The sequence below is a fragment of the Rousettus aegyptiacus genome, unplaced genomic scaffold, assembly GCF_014176215.1.
Source record: "Rousettus aegyptiacus isolate mRouAeg1 unplaced genomic scaffold, mRouAeg1.p scaffold_m13_p_16, whole genome shotgun sequence".
Classification (NCBI taxonomy): Eukaryota; Metazoa; Chordata; class Mammalia; order Chiroptera; family Pteropodidae; genus Rousettus; species Rousettus aegyptiacus.
Genome location: NW_023416291.1, coordinates 19,575,420 through 19,597,339, shown reverse-complemented (window position 1 = coordinate 19,597,339; position 21,920 = coordinate 19,575,420). Strand labels below are relative to the sequence as shown.

The 21,920-nt window shown below is 40.6% G+C and overlaps 1 protein-coding gene across 2 annotated transcripts in view; it reads right to left on the bottom strand.

The window, feature by feature from the left end:
* TMEM131L (transmembrane 131 like) overlaps positions 1 to 21,920 on the bottom strand; it is a 132,358-nt gene that overhangs the window by 11,200 nt on the left and 99,238 nt on the right. Inside the window, exons 17-27 of one of the 2 annotated variants that reach the window (XM_016144603.2) lie at positions 20,520 to 20,661; positions 19,117 to 19,226; positions 18,054 to 18,126; positions 15,420 to 15,547; positions 13,337 to 13,479; positions 12,601 to 12,787; positions 12,193 to 12,378; positions 11,445 to 11,594; positions 10,488 to 11,113; positions 4,988 to 5,136; positions 1,472 to 1,596 (exon numbers count right to left, since the gene is read on the bottom strand). In XM_016144603.2, the coding sequence (XP_016000089.2) occupies positions 1,472 to 1,596; positions 4,988 to 5,136; positions 10,488 to 11,113; positions 11,445 to 11,594; positions 12,193 to 12,378; positions 12,601 to 12,787; positions 13,337 to 13,479; positions 15,420 to 15,547; positions 18,054 to 18,126; positions 19,117 to 19,226; positions 20,520 to 20,661 (2,019 nt within the window). The remainder of the gene's footprint in view (positions 1 to 1,471; positions 1,597 to 4,987; positions 5,137 to 10,487; positions 11,114 to 11,444; positions 11,595 to 12,192; positions 12,379 to 12,600; positions 12,788 to 13,336; positions 13,480 to 15,419; positions 15,548 to 18,053; positions 18,127 to 19,116; positions 19,227 to 20,519; positions 20,662 to 21,920) is intronic. The other variant, XM_016144604.2, reaches the window with a different exon arrangement.

Below are 21,920 nucleotides of genomic sequence, written 5' to 3'. Positions count from 1 at the left end.
AATCAACAACCAATACTCAGTATTAACAAGATAACCGTAAGCATAGTTCTTTTTTTTCATCTCTGCATTTTCCTGATTGCAGCCCACGAGCTGGGGGCTGAACTGGACATGAATCCCCCCCCCTTTGGAGCTGCCTGACCTGCTCGGAATGCCTGAGCCAACTGCTGGGGGGCGCATTATAGTGCTGAGTCCCGGGGTGTGAACTCCAGATTGCCACCGCCTGGGGACCTAGGGACAGACGCTGTGAACGGCACCCACAGGCTTCCCATCGGCAGGCTTTGCCACAATGCGGGCTGCTCGGGGTTTCCTTCCAACGAGTGTACATGCAGCAAGGTGGAACTGTCCCCACACAAACCGGGAGCCACCAGAGAACACCTGGATGGAACACAGCTAAATACCCAGCTGAGCGCACCAGGAAGAGAACCCTCCAGATGTCACGACTCAGAGGAAGAAAAAGGCAGACTGGTGAGGATGGAGGGATTACTTGGCGGGAGGAAACAGGCTCTAAACACCCGGACGGCAGCGTACAGGAGTCAAGGAGCCGGGACTAAGTCTCCTAAACTGGGGCCCTGGAAGGGGACAGTGTCAGTGCAAAAGGCACCTCCATCCACGCCCCAGGAAGAGGCAGGGGAGACTGTCCGCTGAGGGCTCTCGGCTCAGGAGCATATTTGGCTGCCGTAGGTCTAACCTAAGAATTCAGAGACTCTCCCAACAGATGGACCTGGATGGAGTCAGAACATACACCCTACCGACCTGGAGGAAAAAAATCACGCTGAGCAATTTACATAAAACTAGACTGAGAGAATTCTGGAAACCTGGAAATATGGGATTCCAGCTCCTTCATTTTACTGATAAGACGATAAGAGCTCAGGGAGACTCGGTGTCTCCAGGAAGCCAGGCTGCCACAGAATAGTGACAGCGGCCTGGTTCCAGGTCCACCTCTGCCCCTAACCCACGCTGGGGCTGCGAGCCAACCAGGACATGTCTGAGCACCTCACTCCCCGCGGCTGCAAGAACCCACCTTCTGCAGCGCTGACTGTGGGGGCCTCCCTGAGTGGTGACTAGTCTCTTTCTTTAGAAGCCCAGATGCGTCAGGGTCAACCTGGGAACAGGTGCCTGCCTGTGCCCAGGGGTGTTCTGTGCTGCCCGCTCCACTAATGCTCCTGCCCTTCACAGGCAGAATGAAGGTCCGGGCATAGGAGATGTCTTATGCGTTTTCTCTAAAACCTCCCATAGCTTTTAGCATTTTATGAAGTAAAAATCTGAAAAATCTGTTAATAATAAATGAATGAATGAGAACAGAACCAGAAGACATTAATTTTAAGACCATACTTTTATCTCAAAAGACAGACACTCCTACATGCTCTATTTTCTGTATCTAACATGACAAAAATAAGATTTAAATAGCTAAATATAAAATCATGGAGTAAAACTAGATCAAAATTTTAAAGGGACTGTAAAAATAACAAACCTCAAGACCTGAGCAGAACCCCTTTTCTTGTTTTTTCTACACGTTCGATTTTTATTCCAATTTAGATTTTGTAAATTCCCTTCCTTCTTCTCCTGAAACTTCTTCTTTCTATAAGGATCTTCTTGCTGAAGAGAAAAAAAAAAATAAAATCTTTAGTTAAGTTCAGACTAAATACACATTTTAAAAAACCTCCCCCATGATTGTCTTAGGGGTTTTGTGTAAGAAAATCTGCCCGAGTTAATCTGGAAAAGGCGGGATAGGGGTGGGGCTGCCATGATTATTTTCTAAACGTTTGAAGACCAACTCCATACGAACTCAGAACGTTCCAACGCTGGTGGAAACTGAGACACACATTTCTTGAGAGTCTGTTTTTGTTTCTCGTCTTTCTCTACCTCTCTCAACCTCCGTAAAAAGAAAAAAAAAAATTGTTGCCTATAAAAATTCCTCAGGGGCAAAAAAGGAAAAACATCTGCTAGCAATTTATGGTCAGTTTGCTGTTACCTTCAGCAGCAATAAATCCTCCAGCCCTCACCTGTTAATTTGGTATGTGCAATTCACATGAATTACTACCAAAGAAAAATCATGTAAAAACTCAGCTCAGGAGTAATCTGTATATTTATGTTTTCGTTTGTTTATAGATGAACTTTAGGAAAACAGCCAAATCTCCATAGAATGCTCCAAACTAGTTTAGGCTTTTTAAGTAAATAAGGCAAGAACATGCTTGATGTGTTTTTTAAATGTAGTTCTGAAAAACTTAATTTAGCATGAGATACTCATATAGATCTACAAATGATGTTTGTATGTATATCAATTTTATCTATTATATATCTATAAATTATATTAATATACATGTTTGTGTATATAAACATTATATATATAAATATTTTGATATATAATTTTATATATATAGATATATAAAATCAATGTTTTTATTTAGGCTTTTTCCTCTTTTAAATGTCAGACATGATCTGTTAACAGGCCCAAGAGGAAGAGGCTTTCTCTGTCCTTTAAAATGTTAAAGGAGCTCACGTCTTTAAAGCCTTCTAACACTGACTTTCTCTTCTACCAGGCTGCCCCTTTAAAGCAGAGGCACCATCTGACAGGGCCAGGGCGTGGGGATGGGGGGCGGGGCGGGTGGAGATGGGGCTGGGAGCTCACACTTCGAGATCCTTGAGCTTAGGGTGTCAGGTCTTCTCGGGAGGAAAATGGCTGCTCTGGGGACCTCACAGTAAATGCCTGAGCTCAGAGAGCCCTCTTCCTATCGAGCCCTAGGATTCACATTTCATAAAGGGCAAAGAGTGGCTCATTTGTCCTTCGGTTCAGAAGTCTGGTCCAGAAATCAGAATAGGAATCCGTGAGGTTCAAACACACACGTGAGTAATGCACGCATGACTTGGAAGAAGAAGAAAAGGTTTCAGATGCTTGTGTGTTACATGCCTGGGGTGTCCGAAGCCTCAAGAATCTAGTAAAGCAATATGCACTTACTACAGTGAACAGTTATGGGATTTTTGCTTTCTTCTTTATACTCCTTTATTTCCCGGCCCCAATAAGTATGTATTAACTTTTTCCTGATTCTGAAGGTATTTTTATTTATTTATTTAGTTTGAAAGGTATTTTTAAAAACATGCAAAACTCTATTCTATAGGATCTGATACTAATTGCTTAAGTTTCATGTTAACCAGCACATTACGGACAAAATGATCAGACATGGTCCAAAGTTATCCATTAGACACATACATGTTTATTCATGTATTGTTCCCTGTGTGCTCCTAACTCTGGAGGCGCATTCTCTGCTCCCCTGTTCCGGCCTGTTCACCTGAGGACCAAGGGAGGCTTTTCGACTCAGCACGTCCTTGAGCCTTCTGTTCCTTCAGGGTCACACACAAATAAAGGACCAGTCTCTAAGTGGAGTCAAAGAAGAGCAGCGAGCTGGTCAGCAGTCACTCGGACACCTTTCTCAACTCAACCTGGCGAGAGCTGTCGTCACGTGCAAACAAGCGGGCTCGAATCTGAGGACCACAGCGACAGGGGAGTGGGGCCTCGCGCTCAGAAGCATCACCGCCTCCGAAGATGCAGAAGGGTGGCTAAATTTTATGAACATAATTTTTCTAGAAAGGCTCAAGAGTGCATTTGCGTTGAAGGATGTATGTCTGTAGCTCATGTACTTCAGTGTCAACTTGACTGGACATAATATTCTTATTCACATTTTCATTCTCTGTGATTTTGTTCTACTATTTTCTGGCATTTGATGCTCCTAGGAATTCTGAGGCAGGCCAAGTTTCTGTTTCTTGATTTTTCCTGCCTTGGTCTGCACAATTCTTTATGCTCTAAGTTCAATAATTTAACCAGAATGCACCTATGTCCATTATTATGTATCATTTTTCCTTGGAGTGCACAGTGCGCCCTTTTAATCTTTAAGTCCAGTTCTTCCTTCATATCAGGAAAATTTTCTTCTATGGTATCTCTGAATACTTTTCTGATCCATTTGTTGGATCATTTACCTAGACAATCATTATTCTTATGTTAGATTGTTTTTTTGGTATATCTTTGTCCCCATATCATCATTTTTTTTCTCTAAATGTTTCAATCTCTTTAAAGTGTTTCCATCACATTCACTGATTATCTCGAATCCTTTCCTTCAGGTCGACAATTCAATTTTCAGCCACTGACTACGTAGTGTAGTGTCTTTATTTACTTAGCTTTATAATACCTCTCAGTACATTAATTTGCTTTTAAAAGCTTATTTTATTGAATATATTATATAATGTGAAGTACTCGCTGAGTTTCCTTCAGGTCTCTGGATATGCCTTCTAGATTGGGATCTTTATCTGTCTTCTATGTTCTACTCCTTTCCTTCATTTTTACTGCACCATGTTTGCATCGTTGAAATGCTTATTTTTTTTCACTGTCAAGTAGGAAAATTCTCCCAAATACCTTCCCCACCTGTCCATTTTCCTAGTTCTGCTTTCTAAACTCTTTTCAGTAGCCTATCCTGGTGAGAAGGGAAAGAGCTAGCTGGGGCCGCATGCAAGCTTTGTTTTCTCTTTGGGGATTCTGTTGTACCAGGGCTGATGCACTCGAGGCAGAAAGGCCGCCCTCTCCTAGGACCTCTTCTCTCTGACAGTTACCTAGCATCTGTTTTTATAGCATAATCTTGCAGAGTTAGAGGCTCTGCAAGATTATGCTATAAAAACAATTGCTAGGTAACTGTCAGAGAGAAGAGGTCCTCTTCCACCATCTTACCCAGGAGTTATCTCCATTTACCTAAGAACAGCTTCTCTTAAGAGTAAAAGCTACCTGACATCACTAAAAATTATTTTAGTATCTCCTATACAATGAGAAGATAAATAAAACGTTCCTAACACATCAAACTCACCAATAGTCAATGTGGATCCGAATGCAAAACTGCCCTCTTTCAAAAGTATGAAATATACAGTTATTACGGATATTTGGCATGCTAAGCCCCCCAAATGGGTTTTGTTCTTTCCAACAGGCAAGAAAAAAGGGAGTACAGACCTCGACAGAAGGTATGTCCTGCTTCTCAGAACATATGTCTTCTTTAGATGCTCTGTGAATCTTCTTTTCTGAACAAGACTTTGTGTCAACCTTTTTCAAATTTTCACAATTGTCTACTTCATTCTTGACAGGCACTTGCTGGTTATTCCCTTGAATAAATAAAAATTGTTCAATTTCTAGCTGATTATTTCCATTCACATTCCCCAGAGTTAAGTCTCTTTTCTATACCAATCTCATTTAATTTAATGAGATTTAGACTTAAGGATTGGTTTTGACAACCACAATGCTCTAGAAATTTATTTTGTTTACAGGTGAAAATGCACTTATATTAAGAGTTCTAAAAACGGTCTTTAAAAGAGGTCAAAAAAAAAAAGGCGAGCACACTGGTATTCATAGTGACAATATTCGTAAAAGCCAAAAGGCAGAAACAACCCAAAGGCCAACAGACGCGTGAACTGATAAACGAAACGCAGTATACACACAGGTTACTATTCAGCCTTAAAAATAAATTATTCTTGCACAATGCTGTGAATATATGTAACACTACTAAATTGTACATTCAAAAATGATTAGTAGGGGAAAAAAGAATGAACTTCTGATACATGCATCGTCACAGATGGACCTTAAAGACAATATGCTGAGATAAGCCAGACACAGAAAGACAAATGTTGCGTGATTCTACTCGTTTGAGGGACCTAGAAATTCGGAGAGATGAAAAGCAGAAAGGTGGTTACCAGGGAGCCGGGGAGGCCCAGATGGTGACGGTTGCACGACAGTACGAATGTCCTTAAATGGTACATTTCATGTTATGTATATTTTACCACAATTTTCTAAAAAGTTGGGGAGGGAAGAGAGGGGTGAGGAGTTGGGTTTTGGTCATGACTCGGCCAACGGTGGACGCCCCCCTGCCCAGTGGGTAGGGTCTGCATGCTGAAAAATGAGCAATGAGTGAATCACATAGCAAAGCGTGGTGTTGGCAGGAACCTCATCCGAAAATGTGACTTTTCCATTTTTCTTTCACATGATTTTATTCACGAGTGTACGTCTTCTTCTGTTGCTTACTTCGAATAAAGTCAAATCAACTACAAGAACTGGCCTCGGTGTTCTACTACAAAACTCTCTCTTTTTTTCCTTTATCTGAGATTCCCTGATACCCTGGTAATCTGAGAAAGATTCAGATGACCACTATGCAAATACTGCACAGCAAGGCAAGCTGCAGGCTGGCGAGATGAACGCCTGACCCGCCCTCCGCAGAGGCTCCGGCCTGGTCCCGCCGTCAACGCCCTCTGATTCTGAAATTCTGAGGCTACAAATTAAACTCACTCAAAGCAAGAGACATACATTTTTAAAGTAACACATATAAAGTAAGCATACTTTTGTTAACAGAAAAGTATATAAATATTACATAACTATAAAAATGTTGAGGGAGAGTTAATTCTTCTATAACACAAACTAGGTGTTAAAACATCCACAGAAGAAGATAGTGTATCTGGCACTATGAAGGACTAAGGAAAAAGCCAAAAGTAAGGGAGACAGGTCTGGGACAGAAAAAGAAATCATAAACAAAGACACTGCTTTGGATTCTAGGCGCCTTGAACATGAAACAGAATACAGATATTCCCCTCAAAAAATGTACCATTACTTTCCTAGAGTCTTAATGAAAAAAATAGATTTCCTTAAGTTTCCTGCAGGCCAAGAACAGCACTAAAAAGTATTAGCCATCAAAGTTTCTTACAAAGGATCAAAATTTAATACCCAACACTAACCTATCCCACAAGAGGGGCAAAGCAGAGACTCTCAGAAAATGAGTAATGTCTTCTGTGGGGCCAACATCAAACAATTGAATGAATCCTAAAAACAAGTTCTTCATTAAATCTTTGAGAAATTCTCATATGACAATATTCAAGAACTTAGAAATACCATGAGTGTACATTTCATTTTAAAATGTAGAGTCGACCATGTCATCCCGTCTAGCATGCTTGCTCACAGTATGAAATAAACTTGCTTACATTTATTTCAGAGGCCACAAAGATAAAAAACAAATAGAAGAACAAAGAACAAGTGAACTCGCCAGAACAACCACTTAAAGTTTGACTGTATCAAATCTAATCATATTGTCTATTTTGAGAAAATCACTAGAACGTCAAGTTATTAGTATCTGTAAGTAAGTGAGACTATTTTCTTTAAATTTCTGCAAATATTGCTATTTCAGAAATTATGTAGGCATCTATCCAATACAGTAGAAACTTTCATACACTGTTAATTTCAAGGATTAGGGTATTAACATTTAAACATTTATTATCTTATAAGCGGAAAGCAATAAAATAATTTGCTAACTCTTCCTCTTCCATGGTGATGAGGCCACCAGCAGCAGTTTGCCGTTAGCCTCAATTCTATCTAAATCTGTGTTATTCGGATCATACAATTAAAAAATATTAGTTATAAACATTTGAAAAGAGACCTATTTCAAAAAATCATTTACATCACACACACAAAGCCTCACTCCGGTTGAATGATCAACAGACTCTGGAACATGTAACACATGTTTGAAAAATGTAGCTGCTTCACAGTTGTTTGACAGGTTGATGCAAAAAACAAGTGTGTGAAAACAGAGCCCTGAAGAATCTGTCAACAGACTTCACTTCAGTCAAGAATTTTAACTTATGATGTACCACAGGCCCCTCAGAAGGAGGCAGGCAAAAAGGAGTTGGAAAGGATGACACACGTTCTTTGTTGTTCAGAAAATACCATTTCTCAACGACAAGGAGCGTGTAGCTAGAGATGTTAATACACATTTGGAACACTTTGCACTCAATGTCACACTCGGGGGGTGGAGGGCAGGGAAGCCTCCAAAAAGGAGAAGGCACAAGTCCTTCGGGTGCCTCAGGGAGTTCTGGGAAGTTAAGAAAGTGACTTCAGGTACTCGGAGGGGACAGGCCACCAAGGCACTCTTAGCACTAGACTTGCTTCTGGAACATTCGTGCACTTCGGGAGACAGGCCTAGAACGGGGCAAACACACCGACTGGTTTCCACTGAGGGAGCATTACATTCCCAGCAGAGGCCCCGACCATCAGGTGGGCTCAGCTGGCAAGACTGAAGTTGTTTTTCTTCAGATTCTAGAAAAAAATCTCAAGATGGAGACAACGAGCTTTTCTCAAAGGAAAATACTTTTCAATTAAAAAACGATAATAAAAAAGGACTGATGCTCAATGTTAGAAGTGAAAACATAGAAATTTCTTAAATATAAGGTTTTCTCATCCTTGACCATTCTTTATACATCATGGATTGATTTGATTCTCTGCTAATTATATGCCTGCTCGCCATATGCCGGTTTATTATGCTGTTTTCCTTTAAAATTTGACAGAACCCAAAACCTTTAATATTACTAAAAAACACCAAATTCTACCTTCGAACTACCATTTATTTCCCTTAAGATTTCCCAGGCCTTTCTTATCTTTAAAATTTTTGATTTCTTAAAATGTTTAAATTGTAAATCAACAGCAGGCCATTTGTGTACTTTGATATTTTCCTAAAATAATGACATGAACAGAACACAGAACAGAGTGCACGTCGTGAATGGATTCCCCTGTGAGCGACCTCCCGCTCACACACTAGCTGTGGCGAGAAATACAGGACAGAGAGGCAGCGCCTTCGAATTCGCCAAGATGAGCAGGGTGGAGAGCCAAAGCTCTTTCGTCAACTCTTATTTGATCTGATTAGCAGTCACCCCGGTACCCCGAACGTGCTGCTGATTCGGCCAGAAAAAAGAAAGTTTAAAAAAAAAAACTCCTTGTAGATTTGTTTCCATTCAAAACATTATGAACATACATACCAGTCCCCTGCACAGGCAAGACAGATTCTGGGCAGGTTTGCCTTCTGCAATGCTGTGAGCAGACCCTACGTGTACGGACTCCCACGTTAAACTTACTCTCACCTGCTGGAATGTTACTATGCTACACGGTCATCTAGGCTTGACTACAGGCGTTAACTATCCCGTGTTGGACAGGAGGATCTTGAAGAACAAATCCAGATCCTTCCTCCAACCTGCTCTGGCACCGCAATGCTGGTCCGCAGCAGAAGGTCCCTTCCATCTACCTGTGCTCAGTGCCACAGCCACTGCAATTCGCAGGCACATTTATCTAGACGTGTGACAGACAGAACAGACCACAGAAGCGGCACGTCCGCAGGGACAACACCCACAAACGACTAGGATCTCAACTTTGGGTAAAGTCAGCCCATGTCAAATACTGGGCTCAGGCCTAAATGACAGACAAAAGAAGAGAAAAGCCCAGCCAAACTCGGCCCATAATTTCATCTTTCACAAGAATTCTGTAGTCTGGGCCCCAGTGAGTGTCTGGGACAGAAATGGAGCACTCACTAGGCACCCGCCCGCCCCACCACGAAACACCCTCAGACGAGCTGTGGTACGACTTTACTCAAAGACCTGGCTGACTGCACTGTCCAGAGGGTGAGCTGACAGGCCAGGTGGCGAGGACACAGGGGGCAGCGCTGACCCCGCCGCCATCAGGGATCCACTTCAATCAAGCGTGAGCACTGCTGTCCGGGAAACGGCACCACAAGGTTGCAGCAAGGTGCACCCAGAACACAGGCGCCCCGAACGTGCTCCAGCCGCAGTACTCCAGCTTCCTTTCAAATTAGAGACATCCTTCTGTGGAGCACTTAAAATTCAGTTTGGGTTTTTGACGGAACGCATAAAGCTCATCGTCAGAATTAGTCAATCCATGATATTTCTGTACTTTCTCTACAATATCAAGGAGTGAAAAATATTAAGTTCTTTACAGTTAGATGTTTCACATAAGATCGATGGTAACTGCTATTTCCAGATTTAAAAAAATCTGACAAAAATATGACTTTTAACAGAAATGTGCATATTAAAATGACAAGAAAACTAAGCACAAGCTCTTATGCCATTGGCCAAAGGGATCCATTAAAGCTTAATGAAAATTGTACACAGAGGGAGTCTTCCTAGTCTAGTTTGCTTACGTTTTCATTAACTGTATTCATTACAAGGGAACATTTGTCTTCTTTCAACCAAGGGACACAATTAGAAAAGAATCAGGACCAAGGAACGTGAGATGCTGGCAGCTGTTAAATACAGAAAGTTGTGAAGTTTTTTTCACTCGGAAACACTTTGTGGGCTGATAAACTTTTGCAAATAGTCTGGAAAGTCAAGATAAAAAATAATTAGGAAAATAAGATCCTATCCTCCTTAAAACAAAATATGATATTCACATCCCTCTAAACATATGTACTAAAAAGTAAATTTTTCAACTAAGATAGTCTAAAGACTTGGTGCCTTATTCTAAACTTTAGGTCTTACAAACCATTATTTCAACATTTACACCTTTGCTAAAACTCTGCACATGAACTAAAAAATCCACGGTTAAAACTAAAGTCACAGGTGAGAACAAATTCCATTTAGAACAGACCTGAGACAAACAAGAGAGAGGAATCATCAAAAAGAATAAAAAAGATTACCATTATTTTTCTTGGAAATTGCTGCCAAGTCTGACTGGTACTGAGGTGAATTTCTTGGCAAATGATTTTCAGGTAGTTTCTTAGAGGTCTTCAGAGCACTGAGCTCACGCTCCTTGAGCTCAGCTATGTTTTCTGAAATGTTAATGTCCGTTTCCTTAGGAAACATACATGTCTGTATTCCCTCCTTCACATGACATTCTGAAGAAGTATTATTGACAACAACTGTGTTTTTCAGTGTGTTTTCCTCTTTATTCAGTAAGTTTTTGGGAAGGGTTAAATTCTTTTGCAGGTGGACACTCATGCCACTTGCATATTTGAGGTTTATCCAGTTCTCACCCATAACATCAGCACACAGGCTCTCTTTAGGGGCAGACGGGGGGCTGCCCGGGGAGGAAGTCTGTTTTTCCTCAGTATTAGTGTTGGCACTGCTGGCGACAGATGTGCTGGGTTTGTGTTTGCTGTAATAGACTGAGCACTTGTGCTTCTTCTGGGAATGACCGTAGGTAGCTGGGCTCCTCTTCGCGGCATTCTGCATCCTGCTTTGCGGAGCGTTCACTGGAAGGCAGCTTTTCCCTCTGCCTTTATCAGAGGGGCCATAGGTATCGAGAAAGTTCTTGCAGTTGCTTCTGAATTCAAGAAGGAAAACATTTAACATCAAGCCACACCGCACAGAACTCTACCTCTCTGTTTCTAAACCCATGAGAAAGAGGCGGCAATTGGTACTGTGTCTATTAAGGAGTTCCACCTTTCCTTCCTCTACAACTCCGTGAGTTTAATAAACTAAGTCCTTACAGGAAGTCTATCTTATAATAAAAGACGTTTCGGCTGTCACATAGCGACTCGAAGAAAATTTTACAAAGACGAATTTGAAATCAAAATTTATATTACCTTAAAAGGAAACCAGAAACGCGTACTAGCAAAGGTGAGAACCCACATCCACACCACGAGGACTCTTACTTATGAGAATGGGAGCTGATGACGTCCATCGGACTGCTGTTTGGCTGCGAAGAGGAGCTAGCGCTTTGCCTCTGTCTTGTTTTCATGAACTCCATAAGTATGTACTGCGCTTGTTGGAAGGCTATTAAAATCACACCCAACAGGGACAGACTAAGAAGGAAAGCAACGAGGTTCATTACTGCATGGTTGTGACGGGCAGCAAAAACACTAGCTTTATCAGAGGAGCGGTGAAGGCCGATGGGTAACAACTAAAGATATGGTATTAAAATTCCCTAAGATATATGACACATCATAATTTCTGATGTTTCTTGAAGGTTAAAAAACCCAAGTTTCTAAAAATGTATATATTTGTAAGTCTGACATTTCTATTTTTGAAGATGCCATCCGGATAAAAATCACTCTAAATGGGTCATTCTACTCTTCTAAATCTCAAATTGCCACAACCACTGAGCTAATAGGAGTAACAGTTATACCCTTCGCCTTGACTGCCAATGAACATGCATGGTGCGCAGTTGTCTATTATACTTCTAGGTCCTATGAATCCCTTACGATTTGTTTACTATTCTCTTAAAGTTTACCAGTTACCACTTTCTTTACTTCATGCATATCAGGGTTCTCAAAGCGATATAAATTCCACTCGTTTCACACGCTTTGATTATATCCAGGCAACATACATATTCATGCAACTCGCCCAGACGGCTTCTCTACTCAGGGAGAGAGAAGAGCAGTGGAGAAGGTGGTAGTTTACCTGACAAAGAAGACCGTAAGCCTCCAAAAGGACTCCTCCCAGCTGGGTCCGGGAACCACATCCGCACACAAAGGCAACAGGTGATGAGGGAGGGTCACATTGAGAGTGAAGCGAAACTCTAGGTCTGCTGCGGTGACGAGAGTTAGCTCACGAATGACCCAGGACGAGGTAAAGTCTGGAGTAAACCTGACAACGAAAGATTCACCTTCATGAACTTTCATGTCTTAATTTTAGGCACGAAACATAATAATCATAGCGGCAGCACGACTTCCTACTTGTACAAGATAAATACTTACATACAAAAAACAACTTAAGATGTCTTACCAATGAACAAAGGATTCCCTCCCCCGCCCCACCTGACATTAAATGCATCTCAACACTTGAATGAGGTTGAAGCTCTGGGCTTACACAATGCTGATATCCCGTGACGTGTTTGGGTCCAGGGAAAACTGACGACAATCTAGCACTTCGAATCCATAACCTTGGCAATTATACCCATTAATTTTCAGAGACGTCACAGTTACAGGAAGTGGTCCGATATTCTCAACTTTGAAGTTCTTCGTAATAGATAAAATTTGCTTGCTGTCTTTCAGTTCTAGTGAGGATGAAAGGTGATATGTAGTATATACAAACTGCAAAACTGATTTAAAATAAATATTGAAACAACATGTATTGAATCAACAAATCGTGATACACATTACTAAAATGTAAAATAATGATAATAATAATAATTCAATATAAGCTCCAAGAATGATTTCTACCTAATTTCTAGAATAGTTACAGATTCTCTTATACTATAAGAATGCAATAACAATAATTAGTCGAGATTTTTCTTAAGTTAATCGACATGTCAAAGTACCAAAAGTAATCAAAAACTCTTCTTTGTTCTTTTATTCAAGGTTAAGGTTAAAAGTTTATTCTTCTCAGAGGCCAAACTGTTTGGATTTACCATTAGCCACCAAACATGCTTCATCTCCGAGATCCTCACTCCCAGTGAACAGAGTAAGAGGGTGTATGGGTGCTTTTGTGAAAGTCCATCACAGCGACTAGCAACACAGTTCAAAAGAATCTTCTTACAGAACCCTTCTGCTCTTGGCTTTAGCGCCAAGCCTGCCCTGTCAGAGCACCACGAACACAAACTCACGTCGGCGGCAGTCCATCAGCGTGGACTCGGGCACCTTAAATCGCAGCGAACCTCCCGCTCCAGGAAGCCTTCCGCCCACTTTCAGCAACTCTCTCGCCCCGAACCCTTCCACACCGATCATGTCGACGACGGTCAAGTTATTCCTGTAGTGAGCGGAGAGGCAAATAAAAAGGCATCGCCATACAGTCATGAGATAAAGTGCGCTTGAACCTAAATATTACTAGTTAGCAAAAACAGTTTTAAAGTTTTAGGGGAGAAAAAAAATCTATGTAAGTAGTGTGGCATCTCCTGCCACTTCTCGGAATAAAAATGGGTCCACGGAAAGTGGAAGCTACCAAGCTCAGAAGAGTCAAGGCAAGCTGCCCACGGCCAGTAGGAGTGAACGGTCATGATCGCTCTTCAGTCTCAGCCCCAGAATGTAAACCCATGTTTTTCTAATAACCGGACCCCTGGGCGGTGACCCGACCTCTGAGAAAAAGCACCGAATAAATAAATGGGGGGCCACAGAGAAACTAACAAAGATAGACAAACTGATAAAAAATTATTTACACAGTAAACTAAGGTGTTTTCACAGTAATTGTGACTGTAAGAAATTCTGCCTTAGGAATAATTCTAGCAGTAAAATCCTCTTGTTTCTTCTGAAACAAAGATTTAAAATATCCCATAAATAACACATTTCTACTCAGGTCCTTACTAGTCAAACAGTAATTTAGATTAGCTTTTGCCTTTTCATTAACTGAAATCGTGATTTCTGGGACAAAAAAGTTAAGTGGAAATGATGTTTAAATGACGCAGACTGGACGGAAAGCAAATCATTATTAATGTAAATACCACAGAAACAGAATTCATTTCTAATTATGCAAAATACACAAGATATCTTCACATCTTTATCTGAATGATTAAAAACCGTTCACTTAACCATTTAAAAGCCTTTAAGTGATGTTAGACGATTCAGACTGTTTGCAGAAAAATATTGTCTATCAATACAGAAACCACCAAAAATAAATTAAATTCTCTAAAACTTTAGACTTCCTTCTTGAGTCTGGGACAATTTAACCTGGTATGAAGTAAAGTTTTTATCTACATTTCCTACAACCTTAGTTCTTCAAGAGAGAATAGATTTAAAATAAAAACACATCATCAACAGAGCATTAGGAATCTTAGTTAAAATGCTTACTAGAACAAACTCTTTTTAGAACTTTTAATACATTTTCCTTTTAGTAGCGTTCACTTGCAGAACAACAAATTCATGATATATTACAGAAAGTCCAGAATAAGTCACTGCCAACTATAGAAAAGCTTAAAAAACTAAAGGATCATTTATTAAAAATTAAATTTGTGTTAGATTCTCACCAATGCAGAGCTTCAACATAGATGTGTTTACTGTAAATTTTTATAAGAAGCTCTCAATAAATAATACCTAATGATGAAATAAATTAAGAATGAAAACTATTAGCCTGCTTAATTAAGTCCATTGGCAATAATTCTCGTTTAAAAGGAAAATGAATACAAAAAGGCAATGGGCTCAACTAAGCACTTTTTCCATTGTCCTCTGGGGCCATGACAGAATTCCAGAACAAGACAGACAAATGTGAGAATCGTGTACATCCAAACATTTCAGCATGTAAGTGTATACAGCAGTGCTTCAATTATTTTTCTGGGCTACGACAGAGAAGTCCACGTGTGCCTGCGTGCTTGTGGGAGTGCATTTGTGTGTATGTATTCGTATGTACGTATGTATTCGAGTGTGTGTTCTGCCCTCTGTGACAGCAGCAGATGTGATGTCAGTGAAACATACTGCTGCTCGTGGAGAGACAGGCTCACACTCTTTATCGTGCAAGGGAGGAAACTGAGGCAGGGGGCGGGTAAGTGTTGGGACCTCAGGTAGCCTCTCTCCTCAGCCACTGCCTCTTCCTACCAAGGTGGCACAGCCTCATCCCTGAAAGCCTGACTTGAGACATACATGTCAACTCTTTAGAGGTCATGTATTCTTGAGAGATAAAATTTAGACAGACAAGTAAGCGAGAAAAAAAAAAAAAGAAAGAAAGAAAGAAACCAGACTCTGGGACAAGGCCACACTGACCGGATGAGGATGAGTGAGGTCACTTTTCCGTAGTCAGCTGGCGTGAAAACGACACCGACCCTTTTCATTTCCAACGGCTGCAAATGTAAGTGGAGACTGCCAAACCTGGATTCCTCGGAATGCGTGCCCTGCAATTTTAACAAGCACAATTCGACGACTCCTGTAAAGCAAGCTTCTGTCTTCGTTACGTGCATTTTAGAGTATAAACATGATGGCTTTTCTTTTTATGTCCAGATTCGACCACCCCAATCAACCTATTGAACTTATTTATCTCGAGAGTTCAAATCAATAAACAATTCCCAAGCCACAGCTGAGAACGGGCAGAGGCTACAGGACAACACACATGGATGCTGGAAAGATGATTTGTTTCTGGGCTTGGATGAGTTGGGGCTAGAAGCTGTTTACGCAAAGATGCTTTGCATGTAAAACATCACTTAGAAAACAGACCAAATAGCCTCTGTTTCGAATACTACATGAATCTCATGAAACCACCCCCTGCTGCTCGGCAACACTAAATTCTCTTTAATGTCTAGTATGTTTATACAGAAATCATCTTATTATATTTAGCCTCTCCACTCAGGAGAAAGAGTTTTATTTATTCACATCCTCCTTTATTCTTTCCAAGATTTCTAACTTCTGAATAAATCTTGCGGTCTAAACTTAATACTCAAGATTTCGTTATCATTTTCCTTCTTTTCATTGTTTTTTCTAGCTCCTTCTCACTAAAAACAACTTATGAACTCCTTAGAGCTATAATCACATTATCTGTTCAATAATATTTCTTTTCTGTTCTTAATTTTTAAATTTGTTTTACCCTTCGGTTATTGCTGTCATTGCTCATGCTATCTGAAAGAAGCAATAGTGCTGGCAGTTGATTCATTTTCATTAGAATTGTAAACTCCATAAAGAGGGAAACCTTGCTTTAGACATATGAATATTGAATAAAAAGCTGCTCATCTTTAGTATTAAAACAATAATTATAACAGCAGCAGCATCACTTAATAAATGGTTCTTATATGCCAGGCATTGCGATGTAAGGTATATAAAATGCTGAGCATTCTATACACCTTACTAAATCTTTGAACATTATCGTGAATGAGAAAGAGGAGGCTTAGGTTAAATAATTTGTCCAGGGTCGGAGGGCTGGAACATGGAAGAGCTTGGATGCAGAACCTTGCATGTCCAATTCCACATGCCCTTCGCTAAAGAAGCTACAATTCCAAAAGCAAACCAACGACATTAAATTATAGGCCCCTTTCTTTACATGACAAAGAGTTCTAATAAGAAGCTTAAGTTACATTTTTTCACGTCTCAAAGGCATGGATGCTGACTATTCTTTTTGTCAATGTGGTAAATTCACAACGGTAATAACTTCCCTTTATCAGAGAAGATGTTTAAATTCTTGGGGAAAATCTTCAATCTTAGATTTAAAAAAAAAAAAAACTTTTTCTCAATGAGTTACATCAGACATTAAACATTTGTTCAAACCTGAATAGAATAGTTCTATGTAAAAGGAATTGGCATTATTGTTGGAATTTCAAATTACGTATGATGCAATAGTACTGGGGCAAACTGTCTCAGTGTTTTGGACTAATTTATCTCGAACAGCCTCGGGTGTTGGGTAGAGAGGAGACTGAGCGGGACAAAGCAGGAAGTATGGTCTCACTAACCAAAACGAGCGAATGCCGCCCAGACCACTTACGAAGAGACAGAAATGTCTGCTGTTAATGCGCTTCCTACTGTAAAAACAGTGTCTATGTCAAAAAATCCACTTAAAAACTCGCTTTGATTACTTTCGTTTTAACTCCTAGTTGGAAGTTATCTGTGGTCTCTCTGTTATTCAAGGTAATCTAGAGCTGACAGTATGTCTTTTTTGGGGGGCTAAGTGAGGAGAAAGAAGAAAATAGGCAAGCCATTTAAATATGTGTCTGTATTAGAAATACAGTTATATACATATGGATGTTTACATGTCGACGTGTGTACGTTTTGAAACAGATGCGCCGCTTTTTGAAAGAATCTACACACAGAATTCCTATAAGGAAAACACTCAGCTACACACAAAGAGCTACAGAACTACTGAGTGAAAACTGAGAAACAAGGCTGCCAAGTCCCCAGTCAGACATCCCCACCACATGACATGTTTACTCCTACTCCTAAGTATTTATGCCAAACCTCATGAGTGCCCAGAGGCCTGAGAATTTCAGAGAAATCCTTTTTTTACAGATGAGGTGACTATCATAGAAATTGGGTGACTTAGTAAGAAGTTTTCTTTTAAAAATGTATTTACTTTTACCCTAAAACAAATTTGATGGGGCCATGGAATCTTAAGAGAATTCTAAATTCTAGGGTTCCAAATTTTATGGTTTTCTACATAGCCCTGATTCAATTGTTATTTCTTTTACTCACATGAATCTAAATCATCAAATTAAAATGATTTACAGGCTAACATAAATCATGGATGCCTGCTGCATTAGTTAATTGGAAAAATCTGCTATGTATACTTAACGCCTGGAACATAAAAATAAGAGAGTCACATATATCACATAAAGACACTTGAAACATAAATCTGTGAGGCCCGTGTGCTGTGTCTGGTTTGGAAGCATTCTTTTTTTCTGTTTAAAGACAATATCCTACCTGGTAAGGGCAAGCTCGGGTGAGCTGGAATTCACCAGTTGTGAAGTTAATCATCTGCATATCAATGCCAAACCTGTACAGAAAAAAAAAAAAGTTTAAAATTGCATTCAGGTAGTCAATAAATAATGCGTGCATGCACACACATATGTTCCTATGTGTGAGCACATGTATTTGACACACAAACAGTTCCTCCCCTCCTGTCACTGTCCAGCCCCCGCATCGGAGGCGGCATACCCTAAGTGCTCGGCAAATATTGTTGAATGAGTGACTCTGGCAGCAGAGAATACAAAGAAACATATGGTGAAAAGAGCTCCAAATATGAAGCAATTTTTTTTTTTTCTCCAAATGGTTCATAGCTATGAAACCTGATAGGAACTGACTCTCAATCAAGGGTAATTTCATCTCCCAGTTAAATGTCCAGTGGACATGTGGCGATGTCTGGCAACATTTTGGGCCATCACAGCTGGCGAGGTCTAACTGTCGTCTATTAGGTAGGAGACACTGATGCTGCTAAACAGCCTTTGAAACACAGAACAGAGTCATCTGGACCAAAATGCCAATATCGCTGAAGTTGAAAAGCCCTACGATAAGGGTAGATCCTACTAAGCGAAACTATGGGAACATTCTAAGCCAAACTGTGTTGTCCAAAAACGAGATATAACAGACATGAACTAACAGTATCATCATCTTATCCTCTTTACCACTAGGTTAAACTATACCAAAACACTGAACTCCTTTCTTGTGTCTAGAGATCATCATGATTTAGATTCTAAATTTTAGGAGTATTTGTGAAAAGGCATGATGGTAAAGGTTCCCTGATCAAGGAGAAAAACGCTCTGCTGGCAACTTGACATAGTGACATGAAAATTCCACAGAACAAATGGGACTGGGAGTTCCCAGCGTTACACGCGTCAAAAGCGGGGGGCCCAGGTGCATGGGTTATCCCTGTGTGCCTCCACCTGCGGGTTCCGGATGCAGAACAGGAAGGACTTAGAGTATCTGTGAGCCTTAACAGCATGTCCCAAACCACCCATCAGAGAGACTTCACTGATGGGTGCTTTACCATTTGTTGAGCAGGCGCACCGCAGCTTCGGGTTTGGGATACAAGGAGAGAGGCAGGAGCTGCAAGGAGACTGGCAAAGAGGAGGGGTTCTTCACCACAAAGTACTTCACCTAGACAAGGGGAAAGGAAAATCAAAACCCTGTGAAAGACAGCATCGCTTCCGCGAGACTCCTGCAAAACAAACAAACAAACAAACAAACAAAATGCATAACTTGAAACTAATCACGCGGCACCAACACACAAATCAAATCGAGGGACACTCTAGAAAATGAATGGCCTGCACATCTCAGAAAGGCCTAGTCTTTGAAAGACAAAGAGAGGCTGAGGAAGATTAGCAGAGATGGGAAAGACCTGACTGTGCAATGCGAGGTCCTGACCTGGATCCTGAACCAGGAAAAAGAATTGCTGTCAAGCATGTCAGTGGGATAACTGGAAAAAGTCTGAACAGACTACAGTGTAGATAACATTATTATGACTAATGTCGCATTTTATAATTTTGAATATGTGTACTCTGGGATATAAGATGTTCCTTTTCTTAGGAAGTTTATACTGAAGTCGTCAGAAGTAAGAGGGCATGTCTGACACCTTCAAATAACTCATAAAAATATGGTGTACAGAAAGAGAGAGGGAGTGATCAAGCAAGTGAAGCAATTGTTAAAAATGGATGAACCTTTGGAAAGGCAATGGGGAGTTCTTGGTGCTATTCTTGAAACTATTCTCTAAGTTGAAATTGTTTCAAAATAAAAAATCATAGAAAAGAAACAGACTTTGAATGTCATCCCTAAGAAGCTCCACGAGGGCCTGACAAAGTACAACCGTTACTCTGATCACATGGAACAGAGTTCTTTGGCAATGAGACCTATGAGACTTGAAAGCAGGTCTGACGTCGCTTCCTTCCCCTCGCCCTTCTTCCTGCCCCTCCAGCGCAGCGAGAGCAGCTCACACGAGGAAGGACGCGAGCACACGCAGGGTGGAGAGAGAACACACGGAAAGCGCCTGGATTCCTGATGGCCTCACACGGCCACTTCGCCAGCCCTGAACGTCTCTCCTTTTGAGCTTCTTCTTGTGAAACAAACTCCTACTTGAGCCGGTGTTAGTCAAGATGTTCTGTTTGCAGCTGATTACCTTCTTAGCTGATAAGAATTTGCATTGTACAAGAAATGCATGAAACGTATTCGATTTTTGCACTTTGAGTCTGTTTAGAGTTATTCCTTATTCTGTTGTTCTTCTGATACCTCCCTACTAAGCACCGAACAGCAAGCATGTGTGTGTCACTTAAAATGAATTTAAATTTGTTTTGGTTCTGAAACAATATTCTCAAGGTGGAAGGACTCCCGTATCTTAAAAAACCCAAGAGCCAGAGTGTCAATGACAAAAGAGGTTAAAAGACGCAAGGGCCTCACCACGACGTTCCTGAGGGCGGTGGCGCTGAAGTTCAACACCAGGCCAGGCTCTGCAGTCAAACGAGGCAGGAAGGAAACGAAGGGCTCCGCCTCCCTGGATTTCTTCAGGTGGGCAAACCGAGTCATTCCGAGAACACTCTTCCTGGGTAATTCGGAAAGTAAGAAATGATTATAAAAAAACAATGGTGACACACATAAAAGAGGAAATTACCAATTATATCACGCTCACTAGAAGGAACAAAAGGGCCTGGTTAGGGGGAATGGTTTATTCTGGGTCTGGGGAAGAGAAAGTAGAGGTGATCCTGGACCATCCTATTGTACTCGCAAGTAAAGAAGTGTTCAAAGAATGATGAGAACAGATCCAAGGGACCCACCCAAGCTAGCTGAAGGGGCTCCCATCAGCCAAATCTGGGACAATTTAACATCAAAAATAATAATGATGGTAATGGTGGTAAAGACAAAGGGTCTATAGTGATGCTGAAAAAGAATATAAAAAGTAGAATAATTAGAAACATCACCATTTTGCAGCCATCGATCTCAAACAACTGATCCAGGCAAAGATAAACCAATAGATGTTAAAATCATGGGGCGAAACTTTCCCAGGGAATAGGAAATTTATGTGAGCTCAAGTCATCATAGCACATATTGCTTACAAATTAGAAAAGAAAAAAAATGTATCTACAATGGAGAGAGATCTGGCACACGTACAATGAAAAGAGTCAAATGATTCAACTTAGCAATGCCGATGTTGGGACAAATTGACATTTATGCCCGTCCTGAGGTGATGCAATGAGAAGGAAACAAAACCAAGTAATTAGCAGCACTCTTCCCCAAAATGTTTCACACGAATGTAAATGCGAGGAGGCAATTAAAAGAAAAAACATCCAGAGTGACGACCATTTTATAATACAACTGGCTAGGACTCCAGAACGTCAACATTATGAAAGATGAAGATGGAGACACTAGTCTTAAAAAAACTAAGAAAACGCGACAACCGAATGCAATGCGTAATCGTTGAATGGATCCTAGGATTTTTAAAAAAGGAAAAAGACAGCTATCATGGATATTTTTGGGTCGACTAGGGGCATCTGAATACGAATGGTATATCAGATAATAAAATTGGATCAATGCTAAGTCTGTTTGGTACATAATGGTAGTGTAGTTATATGTAGGAGAATATTCTCCTTAGGAAACAAAATATTTCCTAATAAAGTACTGAGGGTTGAAGTATCATGATACCTACAGCTTACACTCAAATGACTCAGCAAAAGGAAAATGTGAGTGTGTGCACACGAACGCAGATGCAGAGAGAGAAATGAAGCAAATGTGATGAGATGTGAACAAACAACCGGAGAATCCAGATGAGGATATTTCGTCATTCGCCTTATGATACTTTCAACT